We start from the raw sequence: 25,567 nt of genomic DNA, 5'->3' as shown, positions 1-25,567 counted from the left end.
GGCTATGATGCCATCTGCTGTTTGTTCGTTTTAAATCCTCACCCCAGGATATGCTTCCTTTTTTGGTTTTTGTTTCTATTAGTTCTCTCTGAGGATATTCTTTCCATTTATTTTTATAGAGATTGGAAGGGAGAGAGGGAGGGCCGGGGGAGAGAGAGGAATGTCAGTGTGAGAGAGAACGTCAATTGGATCGAACCTGCAGCTTTTCAGTGGACGGGACAATGTCCAACCAACTGAGCCACACTGGCCAGGGCACCATCGGCTTTTTTTTACTTAGCATCAGTTCAACTTTATATTTACCCGGAAGCTTGTTGTTCAGAGCTAGACAACGCTGCGGGAGGCAGACCCCTAGGGTTTTAGCTGACTTCGGTTGTGGGTAGGTTAGGTTATATCCAACGTTCCCCTATCCTTGTGAACATCCTGCACAAGGGAATTTTTCAAAGTAAACTTCTAATTTTGAGATAATTGTAAATGTACACGCACTTGTGAGGAATAATTTTTCTAGGATATACTTAATAGTGGCTTCCTCTGAGGACTGAAGGTTTGGGGTAGGAGATTCAGTTTTCATTTATAAGCCTTTTGTATTGTTTGAATTTATTACTATGTATAACTTAACATGTTTCAAAAATTATACATTAAAAAAAAAACACACCTTGACCAGTGTTACATCTTAGTGCTCTGCCTCAAGATTTAGTGTCAAAATATAAAGATTGTGCCGAAACCAGTTTGGCTCAGTGGTGGAGCGTCGGTCTGCGGACTGGAAGGTCCCAGGTTCGATTCTGATCAAGGGCATGTACATTGGCTGCGGGCACATCCCCAGTAGGGGGTGTGCAAGAGGCAGCTGGTCGATGTTTCTCTCTCATCGACGTTTCTAGCTCTCTATCTCTCTCCCTTCCTCTCTGTAAAAATAAATAAATAAAATAAAAAAATATATATATAGTGTTGCCACAGCGGTCTGACAAATAGCGCGTTAGCCTACGTGCCTCTCAGTGAAGGCTAAGAGGCTCTTTTGCTGTCCAGACTTTGGGGATAAAGGCACCCAGCTCCGAGTTGTTTAGTCAGAGGGGAAATGGATTTTTTTTTTTTTTTTCCATTTTGGTGCTCATGGTAGGGGGAGCATGCTAATGGTGGGACTTAAAGCATCTGGGGTCGGGGATATGTCTTGGGACTGGCCCTTTGCAGGATAACAAGCCCTAAAATGCACCCAATCATCTTCACCTGAGGCCACCTTGAGACTGTCACCCCAACCCCTGCTTCCTTAGAACCATAAACCTTCCCTCCCTCATTAGGGGCGGGCCCTTGCACTCAAGAATATTCCAGTCTATTATACATCAATAAATCTGAAAAATTTAAATGAAATAAGTAAAAAGACTCGCTCACACAGGACATTTCTGGTCCTGGAAGGATGTTCATCAAAAACCTACTGTCTAGCCGAAACTGGTTTGGCTCAGTGGATAGAGCATCTGCCTGCAGACTGAAGGGTCCCCGGTTCGATTCCGGTCAGGGGCATGTACCTGTAGGGGGCGTGCAAGAAGCAGCTGATCGATGACTCTCTCTCATCAATGTTTCTAACTCTCTCTCTCTCTCTCCCTTCCCCTCTGTAAAAAATCAATAAAATATATGTATTTTTAAAAAACCTACTGTCTAATCATCATCAGTGTGGAACCTATACTGAGCTCAGGAGGGCCGATTTTTAGATGATTCTTTTTGAAAGTTAGAAAAAGCAAACATAAAAGGTAGCTTAAAGCAACTGACTGTGATAGGGACCAAAAACGAGACCATTTCTTGGTAATATAAGACATTTATTTTGGTTACAGTATTAGTATTTTAACACTGATTTGTGATATAACAGACATTAAACTTCTTTTAAAAAACAAACAGTACCTTCCCCTTTCCTGTCCAGAAAATTCACACTTTCACAATCAAATTACCCTGAAAGCTGACAGGAGGGAAGGGAAGCTTCCTGCCAATCTGCTCTCTCCGCCGCCGGAGACAGCCTCTAAGCCAATCGGAATAACATCTTGAGACGGAAGGACCATTGCTGTTGGCTCTTCAGTGATACATGACACTAGTTTTATGACAGGAAATCTCCTGCAAGAAAAGCTTATATCTTTGTTATAAGATCAGTGCTTATTCTGACTAAAACATTAGCATCTATTACATTAACTGGTGACACAAAAGGCACCAACGTTCATTTTCGAACCATCCATCACCCCGGGGTGGGACGCAGCGCCACCTGCCGGTCACCGTCTCATGACACACCCTCTAACTTCCTGGTGGTGGTCAATGCCAAGTGGGGATTCTCTGCAAACCCTAGTGTCAGAGCCAAAGGGACCGCGGAGGCCTTCTAGAGGACTCCCCTTGTTTTGTAGATGCTGAGTGACGCTCTCCAGGTAAGTCAGAGAGGCAGGGAGACAGACCCGCCTGGGGCATGTGCACTGCTTTGGAGAGAGGAGACCCTTGGTGCTCTAACGTGGGGGTCTGCTAGTTGAAGAAAAGGATCGGGTCAGGGGAGGGAGTGAGGGCGCCCTGAGTTCCTATCCCATCGCTTCCCAGGGGTGAAGCTGTCCAGAAACAGCTTCCCCTCAGCGCTGGGCACGTGTTGACTCTTACACGATAGAATCTGATGTGACTTCCTCAAAGAACTAGGAGCTAAATCTTATGACGTAAATATGGGGATTCTGAGACTAAAAACTATCAAGAAATCCAAGTTACCAGCATAAAAGTAGTCCCAACATAAAGGCAGTAATTCTCCCACTGACCGTTTCCCCTCAGGGCCCCGCGGACAGGCCTTCCTGCGTGGCTGTGGCTGTCCTGTGGGGTGACCACGGCCTGGTGTGGGAGGGGAGCCTGGGCCCCACATCCCGAGCCTCTCCCAGGAGTGGAGCAGGAAGCTCAGACTTAGGGATGCTACATGTGTCCTGAAGAAGGCACACTTTCGAACCCAATCGTGTACTTCCTGTTCCTGGAGCCCGGATGGCTTTGTGCCAACCTTGTCTCGCCCTCCTCTAGGTCTCCCTTGGCAACACAGCTCGAATCGTTGTGCTCTGTCCACAAAGCTAACTGGCCCTTGCACACCTGGGCTGAGTCAAGGGCAGGGGCTGCACACCTGAACCCGGCCTGTAGGGGGCGGGGAAGAGAGGACTCATTTATTGAGGAGGAGTGTTGTAGGAGAGAAAGAATTCAGTTTTCAGGAAGCAGCAAACCTGAAATATGGCATCCATTCTTCCTTACACTGGGCAATGTAGGGCATCATGTCCTTAATCACCGTGAACCCCGGCTCCTTTTTCTTGTAAGGGAACAACAACACACAAAGATCCACCACCGAGGGTTATTGTGAGGATCAAGTTAGATTTGAGTGGGAGGGTTATCTGAAAACTGAGGTACAGAGTTTCGATGATGGCCATTTCACTTGGGTGGCTCTATCTGGGCAGCCAGCATCTGAATAAGATCCTGGTTTGTTCGGGGCTGCTGTGGGCACAGAGAAGAGCGCAGTCCAGGCTGCGCGGTGCTGCCCCTGCTGGTCAGGCTGCGCAGTGCTGCCCCTGCCGAGATAGAGACCTTGCAGCCTGCAAGTGAGTTCCAAAGGCACTGCCTGCTTCTCCCTGTCCCGGCAGAGAGCGAGCTCCTGGTCGACTGAGAAAGGCACATTTCACACCTCCCCGCGTTAACACTGCCTGGATTTAAACTTAAAAACAACTTTAAACATTCCACAGAAGTCCCTGATAGTTCACGTCCGGCAAGACCCCTTTGCAAGTCTTTGCACGTGACCCTACCACACATTCAGGATTCTGGGAGCTCGATACACCCACCACAACAATGCCCTACGTATATTTGGTGCTCAAAAAAAATAAAATAAAAAAGTTTAATTGCACAGACTTCTAACAGACACCTCGGTGCTGGGTGTTGGGGGCGTGGCTGCTTGGGGACCTGTGTGCAGCACGGTGTCACTCTCCATGACGGCAATCATGCGAAGTTCTAACGAGGCTGCTGAAGAGAAAACCCTGTGTTCTGACAGGTGGGCGCACACATGTGTGAGCTAGTGCATTCCTAAAAAATAGTTGTTTTTGTTTGCTTGCTTGCTTGCTCTACCACCAATAAGGGCTCCATTTGGCCACTCCGTCACACTGCATTTCTGCCCGGCTGAGTCATTTTTGCTCCAAAGTGCCCAGCATCTTTTCTGGCACCAGAGAGCCAGAACGACCTGACGGTGGACAGGGTGTGAGCCTGGAGCCGTTCATCTCTGTGTTCGTCCATCCTTTGGCTGTGTTTCTGAGACACACACACCCCTACACACACATACACACACACACACACCCATACACACCCATACACACACCCATACACACACCCATACACACACCCCCATACACACACACCCCCATACACACACACACCCATACACACACACACCCATACACACACATACACACCCATACACACACCCATACACACACACACCCCATACACACACCCCTACACACACACACCCATACACACCCATACACACACGCACCCCATACACACACCCATACACACACACACACACACTGTAATTGGCCAACTTCCTCCTCCTGTTCTTGGAATAGCAACCGAGACAAAAAGCAGCTAGCACGAGTGGCTTGGGCTCGCCAACACTATAATTCAGGACAAAACCCTTGTAATTCTCCAAATGGTGGGGTTTTTAAATAGGCTGGACTTCAACACCCTGTTTTCTAAAAAAGAAAAATAAACTGTGCCCAAGGCACGGCTCTCCCAACAAGCCAGGTAACCGAGCGCAGTCCCAGGGCGATGTCCCCGTGGCCTCCCAAGGGTTCACATTTTACAATAGAAACTGCTGATTCAGGAGAGGCCTCCGGGGGAGACCGTTTGCCCGCCTGAGGGCCTCTTTGTCTGTCTAGGCATCTTTAATCTGAAGGGAACGGTTCAAATGTGGTCTCTCCGTGGGAATTTCTCCACTCACAACGGACGGCTCCCCCACGCCAGCCTCACACTTCACGGAGAGCCTCTGCCTACAAGCAGGAGCCAGGGGGAGACACATGGGGGTGAGGGGGCCCGAGTTTGCATAGTTCCTTTACACAAGGCTGGAGGGGCTGCAGTCCCCACTCAGCACAGGGCCCAGGGGTAAGGAGTCGGGGCGGTCAGGAGGGCCCCTGTGAGTGTCTCAGCTCTCACACATCCACAGACCTGCCCTGGCTCACCCAGAAGCATGCATGTCACAGGTCTTCCCCCTCCGCGACCCCACCTCCAGGAGAGGACACCATAAACGGCAGGCATAGGACACACCAGGGAGCAAGACTGTCCCTTAGCAAGCTTCTTTATGGGTTCCCAGGGGGAAAGAGGCCCGGGGCTGTGTTGGAACAGATTTGTGGGCAAGTGCCTGGTGGTGCTGGGAGCAGGGTACATTGTGTTTCCTAAAGGTGGCAGCTAGGGAGGCCTCCACCAGGGCTCCGGAGAAGAGGCCATGGGGGAGCCCTAGAGTTTCAGCTTCCCCTCCTTGACTAGTCTGTCATTGAGCTGGCAGAGCTGGGCCAGGAACCCGTCATTGGGGCCGATCTCACGGTTCTGTCTCACGATGCTCAGGGCAGACTTGACGTCCATCTTCTGGCGCATCATGAGGTACGCGATAACGAGAGTTGGGGAGCGGCTGTACCCCTCGCGGCAGTGGACCAGCACACGGCCTGCAAGAAACGGGGGGACACGGTGAGCTGGGGCCATCCAATCGCACCATGACTCCAGTTAAAATTCTTCCAGCAGCTGCGAATGACAAGTACAAGGCGAGGAGGCCCTTCTGGACCCACCAGAACGGCTCACATGAGAAAGACAGAAAACACAAAGCGTCCGTGTGGATGCAGAGCAGCCAGGATGCTGACGTGCAGCTGGGGCGGGGAGGCAAGTTGGCACATCACTGTGGGAAACTGAGAAGCAGTATCTACTCACGCTGGACCCATGCATCCCCGATGGCCCAGCAATTCCGCCCCAGATCCACACCCAGCAGGAATGTGCACCCACGTTCACCCAGAGACGTGCACCGGAACGCTGAGAGACAGCACCATTCACAGCAGTCCCCGGGCGGGGACTCCCCAAGGCTCATCCATGGCAGGATGGATAAAGAACAAGAATGTGCAATCCTGCCGAAACTGGTTTGGCTCAGTGGATAGAGCGTCAGCCTGTGGACTGAAAGGTCCCAGGTTCGATTCCAGTCAAGGGCATGTAGCTTGGTTGCGGGCACATCCCTAGTAGGGGGTGTGCAAGAGGCAGCTGATCAATGATTCTCTCTCATCGATGTTTCTAACTCTATCCCTCTCTCTTCCTCTCTGTAAAAAATCAATAAAATAAAAATAAAAATAAAAAGATAATGTAGAATCCCCCAAGCACGTCAGTCTCGCAGCCGGCGGGCCACATGTTTGACCTGCTTGATGAAGTTATCAGAAACCACCTGGATGAGATACACCAATAGGAGGTGCATAATACCACAGATTAGGAGAGCAGCCTGGCTGATGTATGCCGTTAGAAGCTGGAGAGTGATAAAAAGTTAGGAGCAGAGGGATTTAAGGCTGGACACGTGGTAGACTTTCTGGGGAGCTGGTTATTATCTCTTGATCTGGGGGTTGGTACATGGGGGGGGTGGGGTGCAGTGCACCGATTTATCTACTTGTGACACGGCCACTTCTCCATCATGAACCTTGTGTTTCAGTCCAAAGCAAAACATGGAAACAACCTGAATGTCCATCAACAGATGAATGGATAAACAAATTGTGGTACAGCTGTATGACCAAATACCACTCAGCATTAAAAAGCATGAACTGCCGAAACCGGTTTGGCTCAGTGGTGGAACGTCTGTCTGAGGACTGAAAGGTCCCAGGTTTGATTCCGGTCAAGGGCATGTACATTGGTTGCGGGCACATCCCTGATGGGGGATGTGCAGGAGGCAGCTGGTTGATGTTTCTCTCTCATCGACGTTTCTAGCTCTCTCTCTCTCCCTTCCTCCTCTCTGTAAAATATCAATAAAATATATTTAAAAAAAAAAAAAAAAAAAAAGCATGAACTATTGCCTTGACCGGGTTAGCTCAGTGGATAGAACATCGGCCTGTGGACTGAAAGGTCCCAGGTTCGATTCCCATCACAGGCATGTACCTCGGTTGCGGGCACATCCCCAGTAGGGGGTGTGCAGGAGGTTGCCTGATCTATGTTTTTCTCTCTTTGATGTTTCTAACTCTCTATCCCTCTCCCTTCTTCTCTGTAAAAAATAAAAAAATCAATAAAACATATTTTTAAGAAAATAAAAGGAAGGACTATTATTCATGCAACAACATGGATGAAACACAAAGTACCTATGCCGAGTGAAGGAGGCCAGACCAGAAAGGCATGCATGCTGTGTAATTCCGTTTATATAAAAATCTACTAGACGCACTGGTGTCCAGTGATGGAAAGCAGACCAGCGGTTGCGCAGGAATGGAGGGGACCGAGGGCGGAAGGGAGCGGTCCCAGGAGACAGAGGAAATGTGGGGGTGACGGATATGCTCCTATCTGGGCTGTGGTGACGGTTTCACAGTGTATACATATGTCAAAACTTGCCAAATGACACCGTGTGCAGTTTATTCGATGTCAGTTATACCTCAACAAAGCCGTTAAAAAATAAAAGGAACCCAACTCTCAAATGCAGAAACAAACCAAGACAAAAAAAAATCCAACACTCCATGTCATGGTGCCCCAAATGGCCCACAATGCCTTGCAGCATCTGGCCCACAATGTCTTACAGCATGGTTATCTCCTCCTCTCCCTCTTCTCTTCCTAGCACCCTGTCCCCCAAAACACAGCTCTATTCTCCCAATGCCTCCCAAAGCAGGAGGGGGAGTCCTCCACTTTCCTGCCCGTCCTCTCTGGCCAGCGCACCTCAAGTCCTCCGAGTGGGGCTGTCCCTGCCTGGCCCTGCTCATGGGACCAGATGCAGAACAGCTGCCTCACACCGGGAACACTCAGCACAGCCAGGGCTCCCAGGGCCAGTGAGGAAGAGGAGGGTTCAAACCCATCCTTCCAGGCCCCACCCAAACGCCACCTACTCAGGGAATCCCCCCTTGATCATCGGGGCCGCAAAGGACTGCTCCCTCCTGAGCACCCCTGGCCGCCTCCCCCGAGCCCTGTGCACTGTGGGAGGACAGCGGGCTTCTGTCGACTCACTTGGCCGAGGCCAATCTCAGAAGCACTGACCCTGGGCATTAGAGCCCACGGAATTCACTTCGGCCCCTTATTCAATTGTCACTTACAGTGTCCCTGCTATGTGCCCAAGGCTACGTCAGGTGCTGCAGAGACAGACACACTTCATGGTGGGCCCAGTGTCCTGGAGGAGAGGACACAGGCCCAGCGCTAAAGCTCACAGTGGGGTTTGGCAGAGGACAGTGTCAGGAGAGGCAGGGAGGACTTTCCAGACTGATGACCTAGGCCTGTGGTCGGCAAACTGCGGCTCACGAGCCACATGCGGCTCTTTGGCCCATTGAGTGTGGCTCTTCCACAAAATATCAAGGCCTGGCTCTGACTGGTTTGGCTCAGTGGATAGAGCGTCGGCCTGCAGACTAAAGGGTCCCAGGTTCAGTTCCAGTCAAGGGCATGTACCTTGGTTGTGGGCACATCCCCAATAGGGGGCAGGGTGGGGGTGCAGGAGGCGGCTGATCAATGTTTCTCTCTCATCGATGTTTCTGACTCTATCCTTCTCCCTTCCTGTCTGTAAAAAATTAATAAAAATATATTGAATATATTTAAAAAAATACCACCACCTGGGCGAGTCTATTTTGAAGAAGTGGCGTTAGAAGAAGTTTAAGTTTAAAAAATTTGGCTCCCAAAAGAAATTTCGAACGTTGTCCTGTAGATATTTGGCTCTGTTGACTAATGAATTTGCTGACCTCTGAGCTAAGGCAGATGACCACAAAGGGCAGGGTATGTTCCTAGCTGTATGAAAAAAGGAAACAAAGTCAGAGAACTCTAAGTTCCCTGAAAGGGTGCCCAACCAATGCACAAGAGCAACATCCCTCCCCTTCACTGGGACCCTCGTTCTCATCCACACAGGAGCTCAGAGCAGCTGGAGTGGAGGGGGTGACACAGGCGGGACCATGACAGGCCTGATGTAAAGTCTGCCGATTCCCTGGGAGCTCCAACTTCCTCCTGGGCCCCGAACGTGACATAACTAGCGTCTAGTGAACTCTGTTCACTGGCAATCATCTCAGCGGGGAAGCCGTTGGCACAAGAAGGATCTGCGTAGCAGGGGCAGGCTAGCATCGGGGGGACAGGGCCAATCACACCTCAGTGGGGGTCACTTCCGCTGGGTAGTTTTGGCGTGGGGAGGAAGGACGAGGCTGGAGGCAGCGTGAAGGTAAAGACAGCTGCTGAAACAGCTGAAAGCAGAAAGGGCAGCGGCCCAGCCCACTCAGCAGATAGCTGCCGTGGCCTTCTAGGGTTTCTCCCGGGCGTGCCCTGCCCAGCTGCCAGCGCCTCAGCAGGTCTGCCTCGGTCTTACCTTACATCTGGGAGCTGCAGGGCGCGTTCAAAATCTGACCTGAAGATCAGTGCTGACCCCCAGCCTAAGCCAATCACAGCTGCCCATTCCCCATGCCAGGCACTCACATCACCCAGCTCTAGCCGTGAGATGTGAGGGAAATCGCACTGGAGGATGTCTGGGGAATGTTTTATTTGTTCTTAAAAAATGAGAAAACCTGGCTAGTGCGGCTCCGTGGCTGAGCATCGACCTATGAACCAGGAGGTCATGGTTCAATTCCCGGTCAGGGCACCTGGCCAGGTGGTGGGCTCAATCCCCAGTGGGGGGCGTGCCGGAGGCAGCCGATCAATAATTCCCTCTCATCATAGATGTTTCCCTCTCCCTCTCCCTTCCTCTCTGAAATCAACTTAAAATATATATTTTTAAATGAGAGGAGCATGAGGAAGAGAGGGCTGCCGCATCTTCGGCTGCGTTTCGTCCTGTTGGGAAGTGGTCACCAGAATGCCGCGGCATCTTGAGACCCTCCAGGGAGTGCCCCACGCTGAGGGTGGCAGAGAGAGGGAAAGCACCTCGTCTGACGCGACCGTGGAGCTTCTGAATCAACCAGCCTAGAGTGCCGGCTGAAGCTCTTTGAACTGGGGGGAGAGGGGAGCAGTGCTGGCAATGAACCCTCTGTCTAAGTCAAAGCAAACACAAGGGCCCCGAGGCTGCCACGGTGTGAAAGGTTTGTGCATCTTGTGTCACGTGGGCCCACTTGACAGACATAACGCTCTCAGTCATTCATCGCAGGATACAGCAAGCAATGGATTTGAAAGAGTCCAGTCAATGCCGCCTCCCTTTGGAGGGAAAATAAGGGGCATCTGTAATACTTTCAAGCAATAAAGATAAATTTAAATTTTTTTTAAAAAGCTGCCTCCCATTGTTTCCAGGGGTGGGGGGGGGTGGGGGGGGATGGAAGCAGGTTCCTTACCGTTGTTCTGAGCCAAGGCTTGGTCGATGAAGTCCGCCGCCCTCTCGAAGTAGACGCTCAGGTTGAACTCCTGCGTGTCGTTGGCCTTGATGCCCAGGTAGGTGATGCCAGAGTCCTTGTAGAAGCTGGCGTTGGTGTTGACGTGCATGAAGGACCTGCCCTCCGCTGCATTCAGGACGTGGGTGATGCCCAGTTTCTGCAGCTTCGGGATGTCCTGAGCCACAGACCTAGACAGGGGACAGCAACAGGGGATACTTACCGGACCGACAGGCAGTCCCAGGGGGAGGAGGATGGAGACGATGCTAACTAAGCCTCTTGGTAAGCAAGAAACCCTCCGTGCTCTGGACCTGCCAAGCTCCTCCTCACCTGGGGCCCCTCGTCCCTCACCCCAGCTGTATCTCATTACCGGCAGCTCCCCAATTAGACTGGTTCCTGCCGGAGCTGTTCTGCCGAGAATGCCCTCTCCATGGACGTGCACCCTCTCCTTTTTCACCGCGCTCAGCAGTACCACCCTATACGGTCGGTGGTGGTGGTGATAGAGCCACATGGCTAAGAATGGGCTCTGGAGCCAGACTGCCTGAGTCTGAATCCAGCCCTGAAACTTACCAGCCAGGCGACACTGAGCAAATCACTGAACCTTTCTGTGACTCGGTTTCCCTGTCTGTAAAATGGGGATGATAAACGGCACCGGACCCCTGGGATTTGTGAATTCTATTCTATAGACAGAGCCAGACACTGAATCGGTGCTCCTATTCTAACACTTGACTGTGCTCATTTGTTTAATGCCCAGGCAGGGAGCTCTGTGACGGAGGAACCGTATCTGCTTCAGGTCTGTATGCCCAGCTCCTGCGAGGGCACCTGGCACCGAGCAGCTGCTGAATGAAGAAGAAGAATGAAGAAGAAGGAACTCAGCATATCCCGGGCTGCCTCCTCCCTTGGATGGCAGCCTCCTCCCACCCCCCACAGGGGTCCTTCCTGCCACAGTCCACTAGCCACGTTGTGAATCTTTCCTGGGTGAGTAAACACTGAGAGCCATGGCCCCAGCAGGACTTACGGGGGTGATAACCCACGTGATCTGAATAGTCAAAGGGCTCCTTTATTCCATCTCACAACATCCCCATTCGAACGCCGTGCCCTACAGGATCTGGGCTGCCTGTCACAGCCTGTGAGAAGGAAGGACAGAGCGTACACTCCGGCCTGGCAGGACAGCAGAAGGATGAGCACGTGCTCACGTGGGCTGCTGAGCAGCGGGGCCGGGAAGAGACCTCCTTTCCCCTGACACCAGCTGCCTCTCACGCCCACATCACTGCTAATACCGACGCCCGGAAAACGTGGCTCACCCAGGCCCTCTCGGCCCTCGGAGCGCTGATCAGGAGCCTGGTTTGGTTAAGGGGCTCCCAACCGGTGTGGGAACGCTAGGTACTCGGTCAATCCTCTCTGCCATGCGCCCGGCACGCCCCTGGCTAAGTCAAGGTCAGATCTGCTCAGAGGGCAAGGAATGTGTTTTCTACAGCAGCCGTCAGCACTAGTCACTCTGGCTACTGCTAGATGGTCACAATCTCAGTTTCCAATTGGGAAGTGGTGACAACTGAACGTGCCAGACTGACTGCCCAAGAGATCCAGGTCTCCGAGGGTGCCAAGGCCGCTTGCTGCTTGGATGGCTGAGAGACGGTCATGCTCAGAGCTTTGCAATCACTAAAGCCTTCGGCTGTGACCCTAGGTCTAGGGCTCTGTTTGATCTATCCCTACTCAGGGCACTTCATTGCCATGGCAAAGCAGTGGCTCATTACATACAAATAAAATAACGTTGAAGAGTCACTATCATTCATCTCCTTTCCCTAATGCTAATTCAACAGTCAATAAATTGGCCATGATCATTACTGTCACTACTATGAACAAACATTGTACACTTAGGTACTCAATATAGTGAGTGAGCGATGCAATGAATGAGGCTGGGACCTGCCTTAGGGACCCCTTCAAGCTCCAAGATGACCCCCATTTCTGTGGCAGGTCTTGGCATCAAGTCCTAGGCCAGGACCCAGAGGATACTGACATGAGAAAGACACTGTCCCTGTCCACACACTCCCTCCACCACTTGCTCGGTTGACACTCCGTGTGTGTGTGTGTGTGTGTGTGTGTGTGTGTGTGTGTGTGTAAAACAGAGGAGGGTAGTTCTGGGTTTTTAAATGCAGTCCCCGGGCCCATGGTTCCTGAGGGCATTGGTAACTGGGTCCTCAGGGTCTTTGGAAAGTCAGCCTGAGCCTCCCAACACTCTGCAGGCTTGGCAGTCTGGTCTTCACCAGCCCCTCTCAGAACGGTTAACACTGGTCTCTCCTGCTGCTGAGGATTTCTTACTAGGAATATGGCTAGCAGAACATGACAAAATCAATGTAAGAACTTGCAAGTGATAAATAATGCATTTCCTGGTCGTGAGAAGGTGGTAAGCCTTTTCTAAGGGATAGCTCAAGTCCTTATAGGGTTTATCCTTGGATCATTCTAGAATCCATGTACATCAAACCCTATCTGGAAGGTGGGAGAAGGAGAGCGAGGAAAAACCCTGTCCCAGCTCTCTGGATGGCCCCCTCATGTAGAGTATTTCCATTCCCAGATCTGGTCTGGCTCAGCCGGGAAATGGTCCACGCCCGGATTGTGATGTCAGCCCGTTGCCATGGCAGCGAAGGCAGACATTCCGCGGTGACCTCACTGCAGAACCAGGCAGCTGTCACATGACGCGCCGGCCTGGGTCCGGCCGGCCGGGCGCCCGCGGCCACCTGTTAGCGAACGCGGGAGCCCGACCCCACCCAAGGCCGAGTGCCCGGCGGTCGGCCCCCGCCCAGGCTCCGCGCGCCCCCGGAAGGGCAGGACCACGCGGGGCCGGGGCGGGGACCAGCCCCTCCGCCCCCGGCGTGGGGGTGGGCGGCGACTCCAGCCCACGCCCAGCCCATGCCCAGCCCCGGCCCAGCCCCGGCGGCTGCTTGGAAGGGGCAACCCCGCCCCGTTCCCCCCAAGCCCGCAGCCGCCGCCGCCCCCTCCCCAGCCCCCGGGCGGGCGATGCGCTCCGGGGAGGGCCCCGCGGGCCTGGGGCTCGGAGCGGCGACTCACGCGTTGCCGACGTAGACCCGCGGGGTGACCTCGTTGCAGGGCTGGCTCGGGAGGCTGTAGCAGCCGCTGCCGTCCGACAGCAGGTCGTTGAGATCTTGCACCGAGAGCTCGAACGGGCCCGACATGGCGGCGTCCGGGCCCTGCACGCCGGGGCGGCAACCGGCGAGGGGAGAGCGGCCTGGTCAGCGGGGCGGGAGCTCCCGAGCCCGGGCCCGCCCCTGCCCGCCCCGGAGGCGGGTCCGCCGGGCCCTGGAAGCCGCGGATCCCCGGCGGCCACCCGCGATCGCCGCCGGGAAGGACGCGCCGCCCAGCACCCGGCGAACCTCAGGATGCGCTCTGGGCGCGTCCCCCGGGGCGGAGGCGCCTGCACTCCTGCTTGGGGCGGGGCGGGGCGGGGGGCGGTCCCACCCACCCGGTGTCTTCCTAAACTGGGAAGTGCAGTGACTCCATCAGATCCAATGCGAGCCTCAATAAAATGTTCATACGACCCGGCTACACCGAGTGTCGCTTCCCCCCCCCCTCCCCCCTCATATTATCGGGGTTCCGCTGTGCGCTCTGCGCAGCACGGGTCCCCCGGAGCCTGTCAGACTGTCTGCCCCTCCTCGCCCCCCCCCCCCCAGGCCCTCGGAGTGACAATGTGCATTTTACAGGCCTTACAGTTTGAGAAGCCCGATTCTGGGCACATTTCTCTCTACATTCATGGAGGGTCCGCCTGGTGCATAAATAAATAAAGGCGTGGGCTCTGCGCAGCCAGCCTCGGCCTTCCCGCTCAGGGGAGTCATTTCCTCTCTCTCAGCCTGTTTGCTGAGAAATAGAAAAACGGGGATGATAATACTAGTTCCTAGCTCCGAGGGCCGATGGGAAGATGAAAGGCGTTTGAGGAAAGAGCTGAGCACCGAATGGGGGCTGGTTCTCCCTTCTCCATCAGCAAGTGTGCGGAGCACCCCCGGGGCCACGCCCGGTGCTGGTGTGGAGATGGAGCCTCAGTGGTGAATCCACAGCCGAGCAGCCGCCGGCTTGCTGGAGCCACAGAACGTCACACAGTCCTTTCCTGAGACCTCAGTCTCTGCCCTCCCCAACTGCCTGGAAAATGGTAGGTTCGCCTCCCCATCCACCAACCACCCCCTCCCACAAAGCAGACGTGGCCCGGGGATTCAGGAAACCCAGGTCTGAGCCCAGCTCTGCCTCTAACGTGGCTGCTGCTCTGGATTTCAGAGCAAAGGGAAGAAATTGGATCCGATTATCAGTCAGAGAATCATCCATCTCCCCTGAAAGCTTACGGTCTCACACTTTTAGGGGAACCACTGCTGTGGAGGCTACTTAGCTTATAGCCTAAGGAATGTAACCAAGGCTGGCTTTCTCCACCTCCACTCCCACCCCACCCTGCCCCGGGACCCCCACCCGCCCGCCCCCCAGAGCCCCCCTCCACCCATGGCGTACCTGGTAGCATCTGCACTCGAGGCAGGTGAAAATGCTTCTGAGGTCCTCACTCCTCATCTTGGCTTGGGCCTGGGTTAGCTTTCAAAAGAGAAGCCAGGGACAACTAAGCATGCTCTGCCGCTGCTCCTCCTTCCCTGGGACCTGCCCCTGATGTCACAACTGGGTAACTATGACAACCCATCATAGGGACAGCAAAGTACCTCACAGAGAAGCCTCGCTGCCTCACTGCTGAAGAAGTGAGACTAGGAAGAGAAGATGAATTCTTCCCTGGAGTATCTAGCCTACCCTGTAATCGTCTCTAATCATAGGCAGAGCACAGACTTCAGGAAGAAACTGGACTTTGGCCATTACATATCTCACAAGAATAGGATACAAATAGGTATGTGGGCAGTACGGGTTGGACGCTGCCATGAGGGGTTCAGGAAGGAGTCCGCCTTAGAGATGCTGACAGCAAACCAGACCAGCACCTGGCTTTGAGAGGATGTGGCCTTACCTACTGAGTTGGGTCAAAAGGACATTAGCATCAGTGACAAATGTCATCTCCCACAAGGGTGACAGAAATGCTTATTCACATTCTTTTTTAATATACCTTTATTGATTTTTTTAGAGAGAGAGGCAGGGAGAGAGAGAGAGAGAGAGAGAGAGAGAGAGAGAGAGAGAGAGAGAGATCATTGATTGGCTTGCACAACCCCCACTGGGAATCATGCTCACAAGCTGGGCATGTGCACTAACCAGGTGACCTCTTGGGGCATGGGACAACACCCAATCCACTGAGCCACACTAGCCAGGCTCATTTAAATACTTTAAGGCCAAAGTAAGATAGAAAGAGGACAAGGCTTCAGCACTCGATAGACAAGCTGGTCCTACTGGGGAAGGGTGGGAGAGAAGCTCTTCCTTGGAATTCAAAGGACAGATGTCTCTATACATTTTACTTATTTTAGCCCTTACCATCCTGACCTGCTCAGAACTCCAAAGATGTCAGTTTGGGAGATTAACCTAAAACTCCTGAACTGGATTAAGGTCAGAATTCAGAATGGTAATGTTTATGAACCGGGCTCATGGTCCAGAATGCGAGGTCTCCTGTGATATAAAACTGCTCTCTTTTATCCTCCAGTGAAACCTACTGTTGATACCAAACCTCCAGTGGCACAAACACATCAAATTTTAAAACTGGGCAAACTACAGGTATGTGTCCTTGCCACCTGCACCTGTGCCTGACTGAGTTCTACCTGGGTCCTAAAGAGGTCCCGTTTCCCAGAATCTCCTAATACCCACCTAACGGCCGGAAACGGACCACTGTCTCTCTAACAGAAAAGATGTAAAAGGCGGGTCAATCTTGAAGCTCTGAAAGGCCAGAGCCAACCACTCCCTATCTAATTGAGACAATGGTAACTGAGGCAACTTCCCCATCTTGTAATCATGTAAATCCTTACTGGTATGATAATCCGCTTATTACCTGCCTACTTAAGGGTAATGGGTGTATCCCATAGTCTCAATAAAAGGGATGGCAAGGCCAGAGCCTAGAGGCAGTCCTCCCACTAGAGGTGGGCTCCCGCCTGGCCCCCCATATCGTCAGATTAAGTTTTTTCTAGTCTCTCTTTCATTTGTGTGCGGCCCTTCTCCGGAACCAGAGCCCGAACTCCGAACTACGTGGGGCGTGAAAGGGGTTCCCATCCCTAACCAAAAGACTCGCGAATGCCCCTCCCCAAACACATCACCCCTAGGCTCTCCAGCTCTGCTCCCAGGCTCCACTGTGGTCCGCGGTTTGCCCTTTCCCACAATCCCAGGGGGGAGGGATGCCAGGCCAGTGTGCTGCAGCACGATGTGGCGGCGATGTCATCACAGAGGGGTGGGCTTTCTCACCAGGGTGAACAAAAGAGAATCAACAAAATCGAGTATGAAAACAAGAAACTGTGTCAGAAGATCGCGAACGCCCATCGCGGCCCTGCCAAGGTGGATTGCTGGAACGAGTACTTGTCCAAGAGGTAGTTTCTTCTCCTCGCGTCCCTGTCCAGTGTTCGAGCAAGTTCCTCCCGCGCGGGAGAAGTACTGTGGGGAAGTTATCTTGAGGAATAACCAAGGAGAACAAAAACTACCAAACCATTTCCCAGCAGTTAGGTGCGTTTGTGTCAGCTAAGAGACTAACTTCTTCAGAGTCTCAGCAGGAAAGCACTACAGACTTCTACAAAGTGGTGACCCTCACTGGGACTAGGACACAGCCTTCTTAAGTATCAGTTCCACAAATATTTCCCGAGCTACTACGTGCTCAGCACTGGGGTACAGAGATAAGATATATATATTTCCTGATCTCAAAGACCTCAGGTCTAATGGGGGATAGTCATGTAAATAATAATGCAATGTGGTCGGGGCTACAAAAGTGTATGTAAGAGAGGAGAAGGAGAGAGAGAGAGAGAGAGAGAGAGAGAGAGAGAGAGAGAGAGAGAGAGAGAGAGTGTCAGCCTGTGCCTTTTCTGGGTCCTTGTATATCTGAAATTGACTTGAAAGCTAAGGGAAGTGAGATAAAACAAAACTTGTCACCGGCCATTTGAGATTTGTCTCTAGGCAAGACCTTCCCTCATCACAGAAATCAGACATTCTCAGTCCTTGCTTCACATGATTCCTTAAGGGCGTTTACAAAATGCCACTTTTTACAAGCTGTACCCCAGACCAATCGACTGGAATCTTCTAGGGAGCAGTGGGGCTGAGAACCACTGATTTAAACCGGCCAGTGCTCTGCCATTTCCCAGGATGCAGTCTGGTTCAGGAGGCACGCGGGGCCTCGGGGCTCAGCTGGGACAGCTTGCTCCCTGTGCCCAGGCAGTTATGACATCGTGACTTCATTGCCCCCATTCCTATCTAGGAGAATTTTATTTCTTTATTTATTTTTAATATAGTTTATTGATTTTACACAGAGAGGAATTGAGAGGGATAGAGAGTTAGAAACGTCAATAAGAGAGAAACATCGACCAGCTGCCTCTTGCACAACCCCCACTGGAGATGTAACGACAACCAAGGTACATGCCCTTGACCGGAATCGAACCCGGGACCTTTCAGTCCGCAGGCTGACACTCTATCCACTGAGCCAAACCGGTTTCGGCCAGGAGAATTTTATTTTTCACCAAGGTTCTGTGTGTAAGTGTTTTGTTGTTGTTGCTGTTTTGTTTGTTTTTCAGCTTAAACAGAGAAACAAGGAACCGGGACCTAGTGAGAATCACCGTGGAAAACCAGGGCATTCTGAAGAGGCTCGATGATCGCAAACCAAACTATGACCGCAAGGTGTCAGAGATGGCCTGGCAGGCACGTGGGGACTCGGGGATGATCCTGCGGGTGCTCAGAGCAGAGTCCGTCTCAGGAGGGCCCATCAACCACTGAGGGCAAGATCCTGAGAAAGGGTCGGTAAAAAGGAATAATCTGTAAAAGAAAAGCCACCCAAAGCGAACCCTCCGGGAGCCAAGGATAACTCCTTGGTAGCAGAGCCAGCAGGCATGTTTCAGAGAGATACCTGGTGGCGTCTTCCTTCATCCCTCCATTCATTCAGAAAGGCTGGATGTGGAGGGTATACAATCCAACACGTGGTTGACATGCTTTCATTAGGACTAACCCTTCAAGGAGTGGCGGGAGGGAGGGGCGGGGGGGGGGGGGGGATTGGCAATATTTTTCAAACCTCCACTCCCTGACTTGAATCTGTAAGCTTTTCTAGCAGTCCTTGGGATTTAGAGTAGGGGTGTCGAACTCAATCAGAGAAGGGGCCAAAATCTAAAATCCACCCTAAGTCGCGGGCCGAATGGTTTACTGAACAGTCATAAACTGTCATTGTGATGGAAACGCAGCGGAGTGCAGTGATGACAGCGCGGTGCGGGCCACATTGCAAGGCCTGGCGGGACGGATTTGGCCCGCGGGCCTTGTGTTTGACACATGTGATTTAGAGATTCACCTTTCGCACCAGCGCCCTGGCTTTGACATAAACCGTTCTGATTTGTTTTGTTTTTTTTTCCCTTCAGAATTCAAGACGTTATATGAGAAATACAACCAAGTATCTTCTCTGCCAAGATGAATAGGTATGTCTTACCCCGGCTGCTCTTTACTATCGAACGTGGTGGTCACACTGGATACCAAAGCCCCGAGAACTATGGAGTGAGGGGCCCGGTTCAAGGGTGAACGTACTCTCCTACAGTATCTACTGGTTACCCATCCCGAGACCTTAGAGCTGTCTCTGCTTTCTCTCCATTGAAGTGGGAAACGACTGTCTTTTGTCATCAGCTCTGAGGCTTTACAAGCCCGAGGGGAAGTGATTTGTTCCAGGAAGATATAAACAGGAGGTCTCATAGCTTTCATGTTGTGCCAAAGTCACATTAAGGTCTTCGTTGCTATTCAAAAGTATCGTTGTGTTGGCATTTTGTATGATTGAACATTGTCAGGAACGCCTAAGTTTGCCCCCACCCCCCGCCCTCCGCCCCCTCCGCCAGGGAGGGGGAGAAATGGACAGTCAGGTTTTCCAAGGAATAATTCTGTATAACTGATGCTTCTCTACTTCTCTCCCTCGCTTCTCTCCCTGAATACAAGGTTACTCACCACCGAGCAGAGACAAGAGAAGGCCCTAGGATTTCTGAGCTGCTAAGACTCTCCAGACACGCCTACGTGGCTGAATGCTCAATCTTAGGGATGCTACAATAAAGCTTGAAACACAAAATGAGTAAGTTACATTTAAGGTACCCAGTGGCTCTAAGTCCCATCCCAACATGGAGACAGAATGGGGCAGGCAGAAGAAAAGAGGCAACAAGCATTTTTTATTTGGGGCTATGAAAAGACCTTTTAATGAGAGAGGAGAGAGGACTTTTTAAGACACAAACCATCATCCCCATTCTGGGGGAAGAAACGGTGGGGTGGGATGATCCAGCCATAAGTTCAGCTCTATCAAAACAGAAAACAGAAGCGCAGGAGGGAATTAGGGCTCAGACAGCACAGAGAACGTATGCCATTAGTTCCTCTGTGAATACGCAGAATTGGGAAAGAATGCTTCATTGACTTTCCATGTACCCGTGTTCATTTATAAAAAGCAGCAACGGTGAAGATACCAAAAATATATTAAACCATATAGCAAGACAACATTGAGTGGCTCCTATGACTGGTCATGTGGGTTCTGAGCCTGGCTTATTTTGAAAGACAGTAAATCTTCAATATTCTTACCACAAATTTATTTTTTATTTTAAAATGATTAGATTCACAGGAAGTTGCCGATAAATGTACAGGGTAGGAGTGGAGGTGGATGGGGGGACTCCTCCTGCACCCCTCACTCATTTTCCTCCGATGTTAGCATCTTGTGTAACTATAGTTAGTACAACCCCAAACCAGCAAATTGGCATTGATACAATCCATAGAGCATGCACACATTTCGCCAGTTACACATGCACTCATTTGATGTGTGTATAGCTCTATGCAATTTTATCATGTGTGTGCCTTTGTGTAGGCACAACCACTCAAGGTAGTTAACTGTACCATTATCAAAAGAGCCGCCCTCTTCCTCCCATTCTTAATGCCTGGCAATCACTAATCTGTTTTCCATCTCTATCATTATGTTATTTCATGACTGTTACATCAGTGGGATCATGCAGTGTGTATCCATTCTTTTGAGATTGACTTTTTCCACTCCAAATACACTGAGTGGCCAGATTATTATGATCTCTGAATGCATAATAATCTGGGCACTCAGAGAGAGAGTGTGTGTGTGTGTGTGTGTGTGTGTGTGTGTATGTGTGTGTGCATATTAGAGGCCTGGTGCATGAATTTGTGCATGGGTGGAGGCCGGCCAGCCTAGCCAAGGGGAGGGGACATGGGCAGTTGGCCGGCCTGCCTGCTGGTCAAACTCTTTGTGGAGGGGACAATTTGCATATTAGCCTTTAATAATAATAATAATAATCATCTGAGTGGCCAGATTATTATGCTTTCAGAGATCATAATAATCTGGCCACTCAGTGTAATTTCCTTGAGGTTCATCCAAGCTGTGTATACCATTAGTTCATTCCTTTTTATTGTTGACTACTATTCCATGATATGAATGTACCTTAACCATTTACTCACTAAAGGATATTGGTTTTTGTTTTTGTTTTTTGTTTTTTTACTATTATGAATAAAACTACTATGAACATTTGTACACAATGTTTCTGCATGAAAGTAAGTTTGATATCTCTGGGATAAATATCTGAGAGTGTGATTGCTGGGTTGCATGTTAAATCCATTTAAAAAGGAACTACAGCTGTGCCGGTGTTGCTAAGTGGGTAGAATGTTGAAGAGTTGCAGGTGCGATTTCCAGTCAAGGACATGTACCTGGGTTACAGGTTCACACTCCACCACCTGGTCAGGGCACGGGCATGCAGGAGGCAACCAGTTGATGTGTCTCTCTCACATTAAAGTTCCTCTCTCTCTCTTTCTCTCTCTCTCCCTTCCACTCTCTCTGAAAAAAGCAATGGGAAAAAATATTCTCGGGCGAGGGTTAAAAAATAACATAAGTACGTAAATAAAAAGGGACCACAAAACAATTTCCAGAGTAGTATACCATTTTATATTTCCAACAGCAATGGATGAGTGATCCAGTTTTTCCACATCCTCACCAGCATTTGATATTATCGCCATTTTTATTTTAGTCATTCTAATATGTGTGCAGTGACATCTCATGTGGTTTTAACTTGCATAACTCTAACTAATGAAGTTACACATCTTTCATGTGCTTATTCGCCATCTGTCTATCCTCTTTGGTGAAATGTCTGTGCATATCTTTTGCCAATTTTCTAATTGGATTGTTCTTTTTTGAAATATTGAATTTTGAAAGTTTTCTATATTCTAGCTACAGGCTCTTATTTGGATATGTGATTTGCAAAGTATTTTCTCCCCGTTTGTAATTTGTCTGTCATCTTCATGGAATCTTTCACAAAGCCAAGTATTTTAGTTTTTATGATGTCCAATTTATCAAGGGTGAAAGTATTCTGTATCACTGTCAATATCCTGTTGGCGCTATAGTTTTTGCATGTTGGGGAAACTAGGTAAATGGGTACCTGGGATCTATCTGTATTGCTTATCACATGCATGTAAGTCTACAGTTACCTCCACAGGAAAAGTTTATGGTCATCCTTCACTTCACTCTCTCTTTCATCCCTTCCCCTCCCTACATATATTTCCAAGCTTCCAGTCCTACTTCTGGGTCTCTGTGTGTGTTACTGCTCACATTCAGGAGCTTGTGATTTACAACTGTATCAGTGATGCAAAAATATGTCCCTAGCACTTTCTAATTTGACACCTTCTGTCACTTGCCATTCCTTCCAGAATGAGCCATACTTTTAAACATGGCATGCAAAGTATGTCAATATGCCCCTCCAGCCGTGATCCTGTCCCTTCTGTCTCTTAAAGCCTCCATCAATTAAAATGCTTAGTTTCAAGCCACAGAAACTGACTTTGTCTGATTTAAGTAGTGAAATAATTTATTAAAAAACTATGAATTAACATAAAAAAAACTGCAGAGCCACGCTTCAGGCTGCACATCGAGGAACAACGCCCAACATCTTGCTGTAGAGCCGGTCTGTGGGTGCTCCAGGCCTGCTCCGCCACAACTAGATCTTGCTGACCTGCAACCACTGAGTTTGAAGTCTCCATGGTCTCTGCCATTCTGTGTCACTAGCTCCCAATTCCAAGTCGGTAAAGGTTTATCTGATCTGTGGTAACTCAGATCCTATGTCCATTCCTTAGCTGCAAGGGAAGCTGGGAAAAGGAGTAACTGACCTTTCCCATAACTGGATTCTGCTTCTCACCAGAATTCAAAAGATAGCCGAAACCGGTTTTGGCTCAGTGGTAGAGCGTCGGTCTGCAGATTGAAAGGTCCCAGGTTCAATTCCGATCAAGGGCATGTATCTACATTGGTTGCGGGCACATCCCCGGTAGGGGGTGTGCAAAAGACAACTGGTCGATGTTTCTCTCTCATCGACGTTTCTAGCTCTCTATCCCTCTCTCCTCCTCTCTGTAAAAAATCAATAAAATATATTTTTTTTTAAAAATTCAAAAGATAGGTAATTTCCCCAAATTAGAATGAGGCTCAAAGGGCAGGACAAAGTAGAGTAAGAAATGGATCCGTATAAACTCTACCAGATAGGAAAAGGCCTATTGGTTCCAAACTGTATGATTCAAGAATGGGCTTTGTACACATGCTGGGCTTTAGTAAATAAGTAAATTGACAAGTGCTGTCATTTTTTGGATTCATGATCCTGTGTTTGGTGGCATAAATGATGTGATAAAATGGGTGCAAAAGTTTGATGGGCCACACATCTTAAAACATGTATAATTATTTGAAACGACAATGGTACATACAAACGTGATCAACCAATGTTTAACACAGCAGAGCACCGCCTGTGACGGAAAAATGGTTGTACTGTCTAAACCCACCTCCGCAGGGAGTGGAATGGGCAGAGGAGGTTACAAATCACTAGATCATGATGGCAAACAGGGTCGACTCATTGGCTAATTCTGCTCAATTGATGCTGGATGTTGTGTCCTGGGAGGAAAGCAGTGCCTAGATTCAGCAGGCGAGTGCTGTGATCAATTAGTAATGTCTGCCACGAGTGCAAGAATGGGCGATTGCAGCACTTATGCCCCACCCACTTAACATCCCTGACCTAGAAGAATCCTCTAGAGCTCACAAGTTCTCTGGCTGAAGACACAGAATTTATCTGAGTTTGAAAGCCTGAGGTGGGGGTGGAAAGGGTACATCTTGAGGAGTATGTAATAAGGAGATTTATTGGTGTGGAGGCCCAGGCTGATGGACTTTGGTGAAGTGTTTGCCCAGGAGCTCAGAATGTATCAATTAATGGCGGGAATGGGAGTTGGAATTGCATTCATACACATTCCACCAATATGTATTTGTAAACAGATGCGTTGTTTTTTTTCAACAACACTCTTCTGCTTTTCACAAACAGGAGAAACACTTTATAAATGGACCTCTGCCTCCAGGGCCCTATTCATTCTGTTCCCACAGAACAGCAGACAGCTGTAGGCCCAGCTTGTCTTAGGGGTGGGGGGAAAGCTACTTTGATAGGGAAATAAAGCAGGCATCATGTTTCAGTGCTTTGCTTCATCATGTACATAAAGAGAATTATTACCATTTCCACTAATAAATATATAAAAATATCAAGAAGAAAATGTCTACGGAATAGTATGAAATTAAAAAAAAAATTTAAAAAGTCACCTGCTGCTCACCCACTGCTCACCCACATCCAGGTGGCGCTTGCAAAGAGATGGTGAGGATCCCCACCAAGGAGCCTCCGTGGGGGATTTTTCCAGAGTAATTTTGACCCGGTTTCTGCCTGAGAGCTGACTTTAGATCACGGCTCTCCTGTGAGATACAACTTTGCGTGTGCCATTCTCACAACGGGGCAGCTGCCCTCCTCCCTGGTTCTATGTGAGACAGCTCCAGACTAACTGCACCTGATAACCACCCAATATTCTGTAAGTGCAAAGCGGTCCTCATCCCTTTGCTAGAAAGCTCTAAAGAAAGGGATCCTGCCCGGCTGGCGTGGCTCAGTGGTTGGGTGCTGACCTACGAACCAGGGGGTCTTTCCCAGTCAGGGCACATGCAGGCTCGATCCCCAGTGTGGGGCCTGCAAGAGGCAGCCGATCAATGATTCACTCATCATTGATGTTTCTATCCCTCCCTCCCTCTCCTTTCCTCTCTGAAACCAATAAAAATATATTTTTTTAAATAAAATAAAGAATGTAATCCTGTTAGGTGAACCTACCAGGTTAGTGAGCTAATAGATACCATAGAAAGTTGCAAATGGGCCCTTGTGTAACGAGGCAAAATAGAAATTTCTAAACTTTCTCAATGGCGCTTAACCCAGCCGTCTTTTCTTCTCATGAGGAAAAGAGCTTGAAAATGTACAAGTGTGCCGAAGCCGGTTTGGCTCAGTGGATAGAGCATCGGCCTGTGGACTGAAAGGTCCTGGGTTCGATTCCGGTCAAGGGCATGTACGTTGGTTGCGGGCACATCCCCGGTAGAGATGTTTCTCTCTCATCGACGTTTCTAGCTCTCTATCTCTCTCCCTTCCTCTCTGTAAAAAATCAATAAAATATATTTAAAAATAAAATAAAAAGAAAATGTACAAGTGTAAGAGCCTCTTGCTCGTATTAGAAGCTACAGCCCCACCGCATGTTACTGTAAGTTCTAGCTATGAAAACATTCCTCACTTATAAGTCAATTATATAACAGGTAGCCTCAATTATGGAACCACAAAAAGAAGGGAAGTATAGCAGAGTGATTAATGGCCATCTCCGGCACTAGGGAGGCGTGGGCTCCGACACTACAGCTCTGCCATTTACTTAATGCTGCGTGAGCTCGCACACGTTATTTAAACTTCCTAAGCCTTGTCATTCTTACTTTATAACGGAGATGATAGAATCCTACGTTCTTGGCTTGGAGTATTTGTCAAAGTAATGTCCCTAAACGCCTCTGCAGAGCTCCCGGCACAGAATAAAGACACACGTTGGCTATTAGTAAGAAATAAAGTTCTCCGAGCAGCTAAGATGTG

At 50.0% G+C, this 25,567-nt stretch overlaps 2 protein-coding genes across 4 annotated transcripts; one reads left to right on the top strand and one right to left on the bottom strand.

Moving 5' to 3' along the window:
• Window positions 1-1,781: 1,781 nt before the first annotated feature.
• DUSP3 (dual specificity phosphatase 3) lies at window positions 1,782-13,905 on the bottom strand. Of its 3 annotated transcripts, XM_045586212.1 has the most exons (5): window positions 13,563-13,905; window positions 10,461-10,687; window positions 4,530-5,681; window positions 4,452-4,476; window positions 1,782-4,289 (listed from the first exon to the last, which is right to left on the bottom strand). In XM_045586212.1, exons 1-3 carry the CDS (start codon window positions 13,685-13,687, stop codon window positions 5,476-5,478), a joined length of 558 nt encoding a protein of 185 aa, XP_045442168.1. In that variant the 5' UTR covers window positions 13,688-13,905; the 3' UTR covers window positions 1,782-4,289; window positions 4,452-4,476; window positions 4,530-5,475. The 3 variants fall into 3 exon arrangements, with proteins under 3 accessions (XP_045442168.1, XP_036307162.1, XP_036307161.1); XM_036451269.2 differs by lacking the exon at window positions 4,452-4,476 and having other exon boundaries at window positions 4,513-5,681; XM_036451268.2 differs by lacking the exon at window positions 4,452-4,476 and having other exon boundaries at window positions 4,517-5,681.
• Window positions 13,906-15,007: 1,102 nt separating this feature from the next.
• Window positions 15,008-19,692, top strand: CFAP97D1 (CFAP97 domain containing 1). The gene is made up of 6 exons (XM_036451271.2): window positions 15,008-15,381; window positions 16,117-16,187; window positions 16,869-16,987; window positions 18,176-18,299; window positions 19,004-19,060; window positions 19,566-19,692. The coding sequence occupies exons 1-5, from the start codon at window positions 15,258-15,260 to the stop codon at window positions 19,058-19,060; spliced, it is 495 nt and encodes a 164-aa protein (XP_036307164.1). The 5' UTR covers window positions 15,008-15,257; the 3' UTR covers window positions 19,566-19,692.
• The last annotated feature ends 5,875 nt before the right edge of the window (window positions 19,693-25,567 follow it).

The sequence above is a fragment of the Pipistrellus kuhlii genome, unplaced genomic scaffold, assembly GCF_014108245.1.
Source record: "Pipistrellus kuhlii isolate mPipKuh1 unplaced genomic scaffold, mPipKuh1.p scaffold_m20_p_22, whole genome shotgun sequence".
Classification (NCBI taxonomy): Eukaryota; Metazoa; Chordata; class Mammalia; order Chiroptera; family Vespertilionidae; genus Pipistrellus; species Pipistrellus kuhlii.
The sequence above is the reverse complement of the archived record's forward strand: the minus strand, read 5'-3'. Positions and strand labels throughout refer to the sequence as shown.

Bases quoted from the DNA above. Each gene is read 5' to 3' on its own strand.
- CFAP97D1 (XM_036451271.2), top strand. From the start codon at position 15,258: ATGAATTCTTCCCTGGAGTATCTAGCCTACCCTGTAATCGTCTCTAAT. The intron at 15,382-16,116 runs GTATGTGGGCAG...TTTATCCTCCAG, and splicing joins CAAGAATAGGATACAAATAG to TGAAACCTACTGTTGATACC. The intron at 16,188-16,868 runs GTATGTGTCCTT...CTTTCTCACCAG, and splicing joins TAAAACTGGGCAAACTACAG to GGTGAACAAAAGAGAATCAA.
- DUSP3 (XM_036451269.2), bottom strand. From the start codon at position 13,687: ATGTCGGGCCCGTTCGAGCTCTCGGTGCAAGATCTCAACGACCTGCTG. The intron at 10,688-13,562 runs GTGAGTCGCCGC...TCCCCTGTCTAG, and splicing joins CGGGTCTACGTCGGCAACGC to GTCTGTGGCTCAGGACATCC. The intron at 5,682-10,460 runs GTAAGGAACCTG...CGTTTCTTGCAG, and splicing joins AGCCTTGGCTCAGAACAACG to GCCGTGTGCTGGTCCACTGC.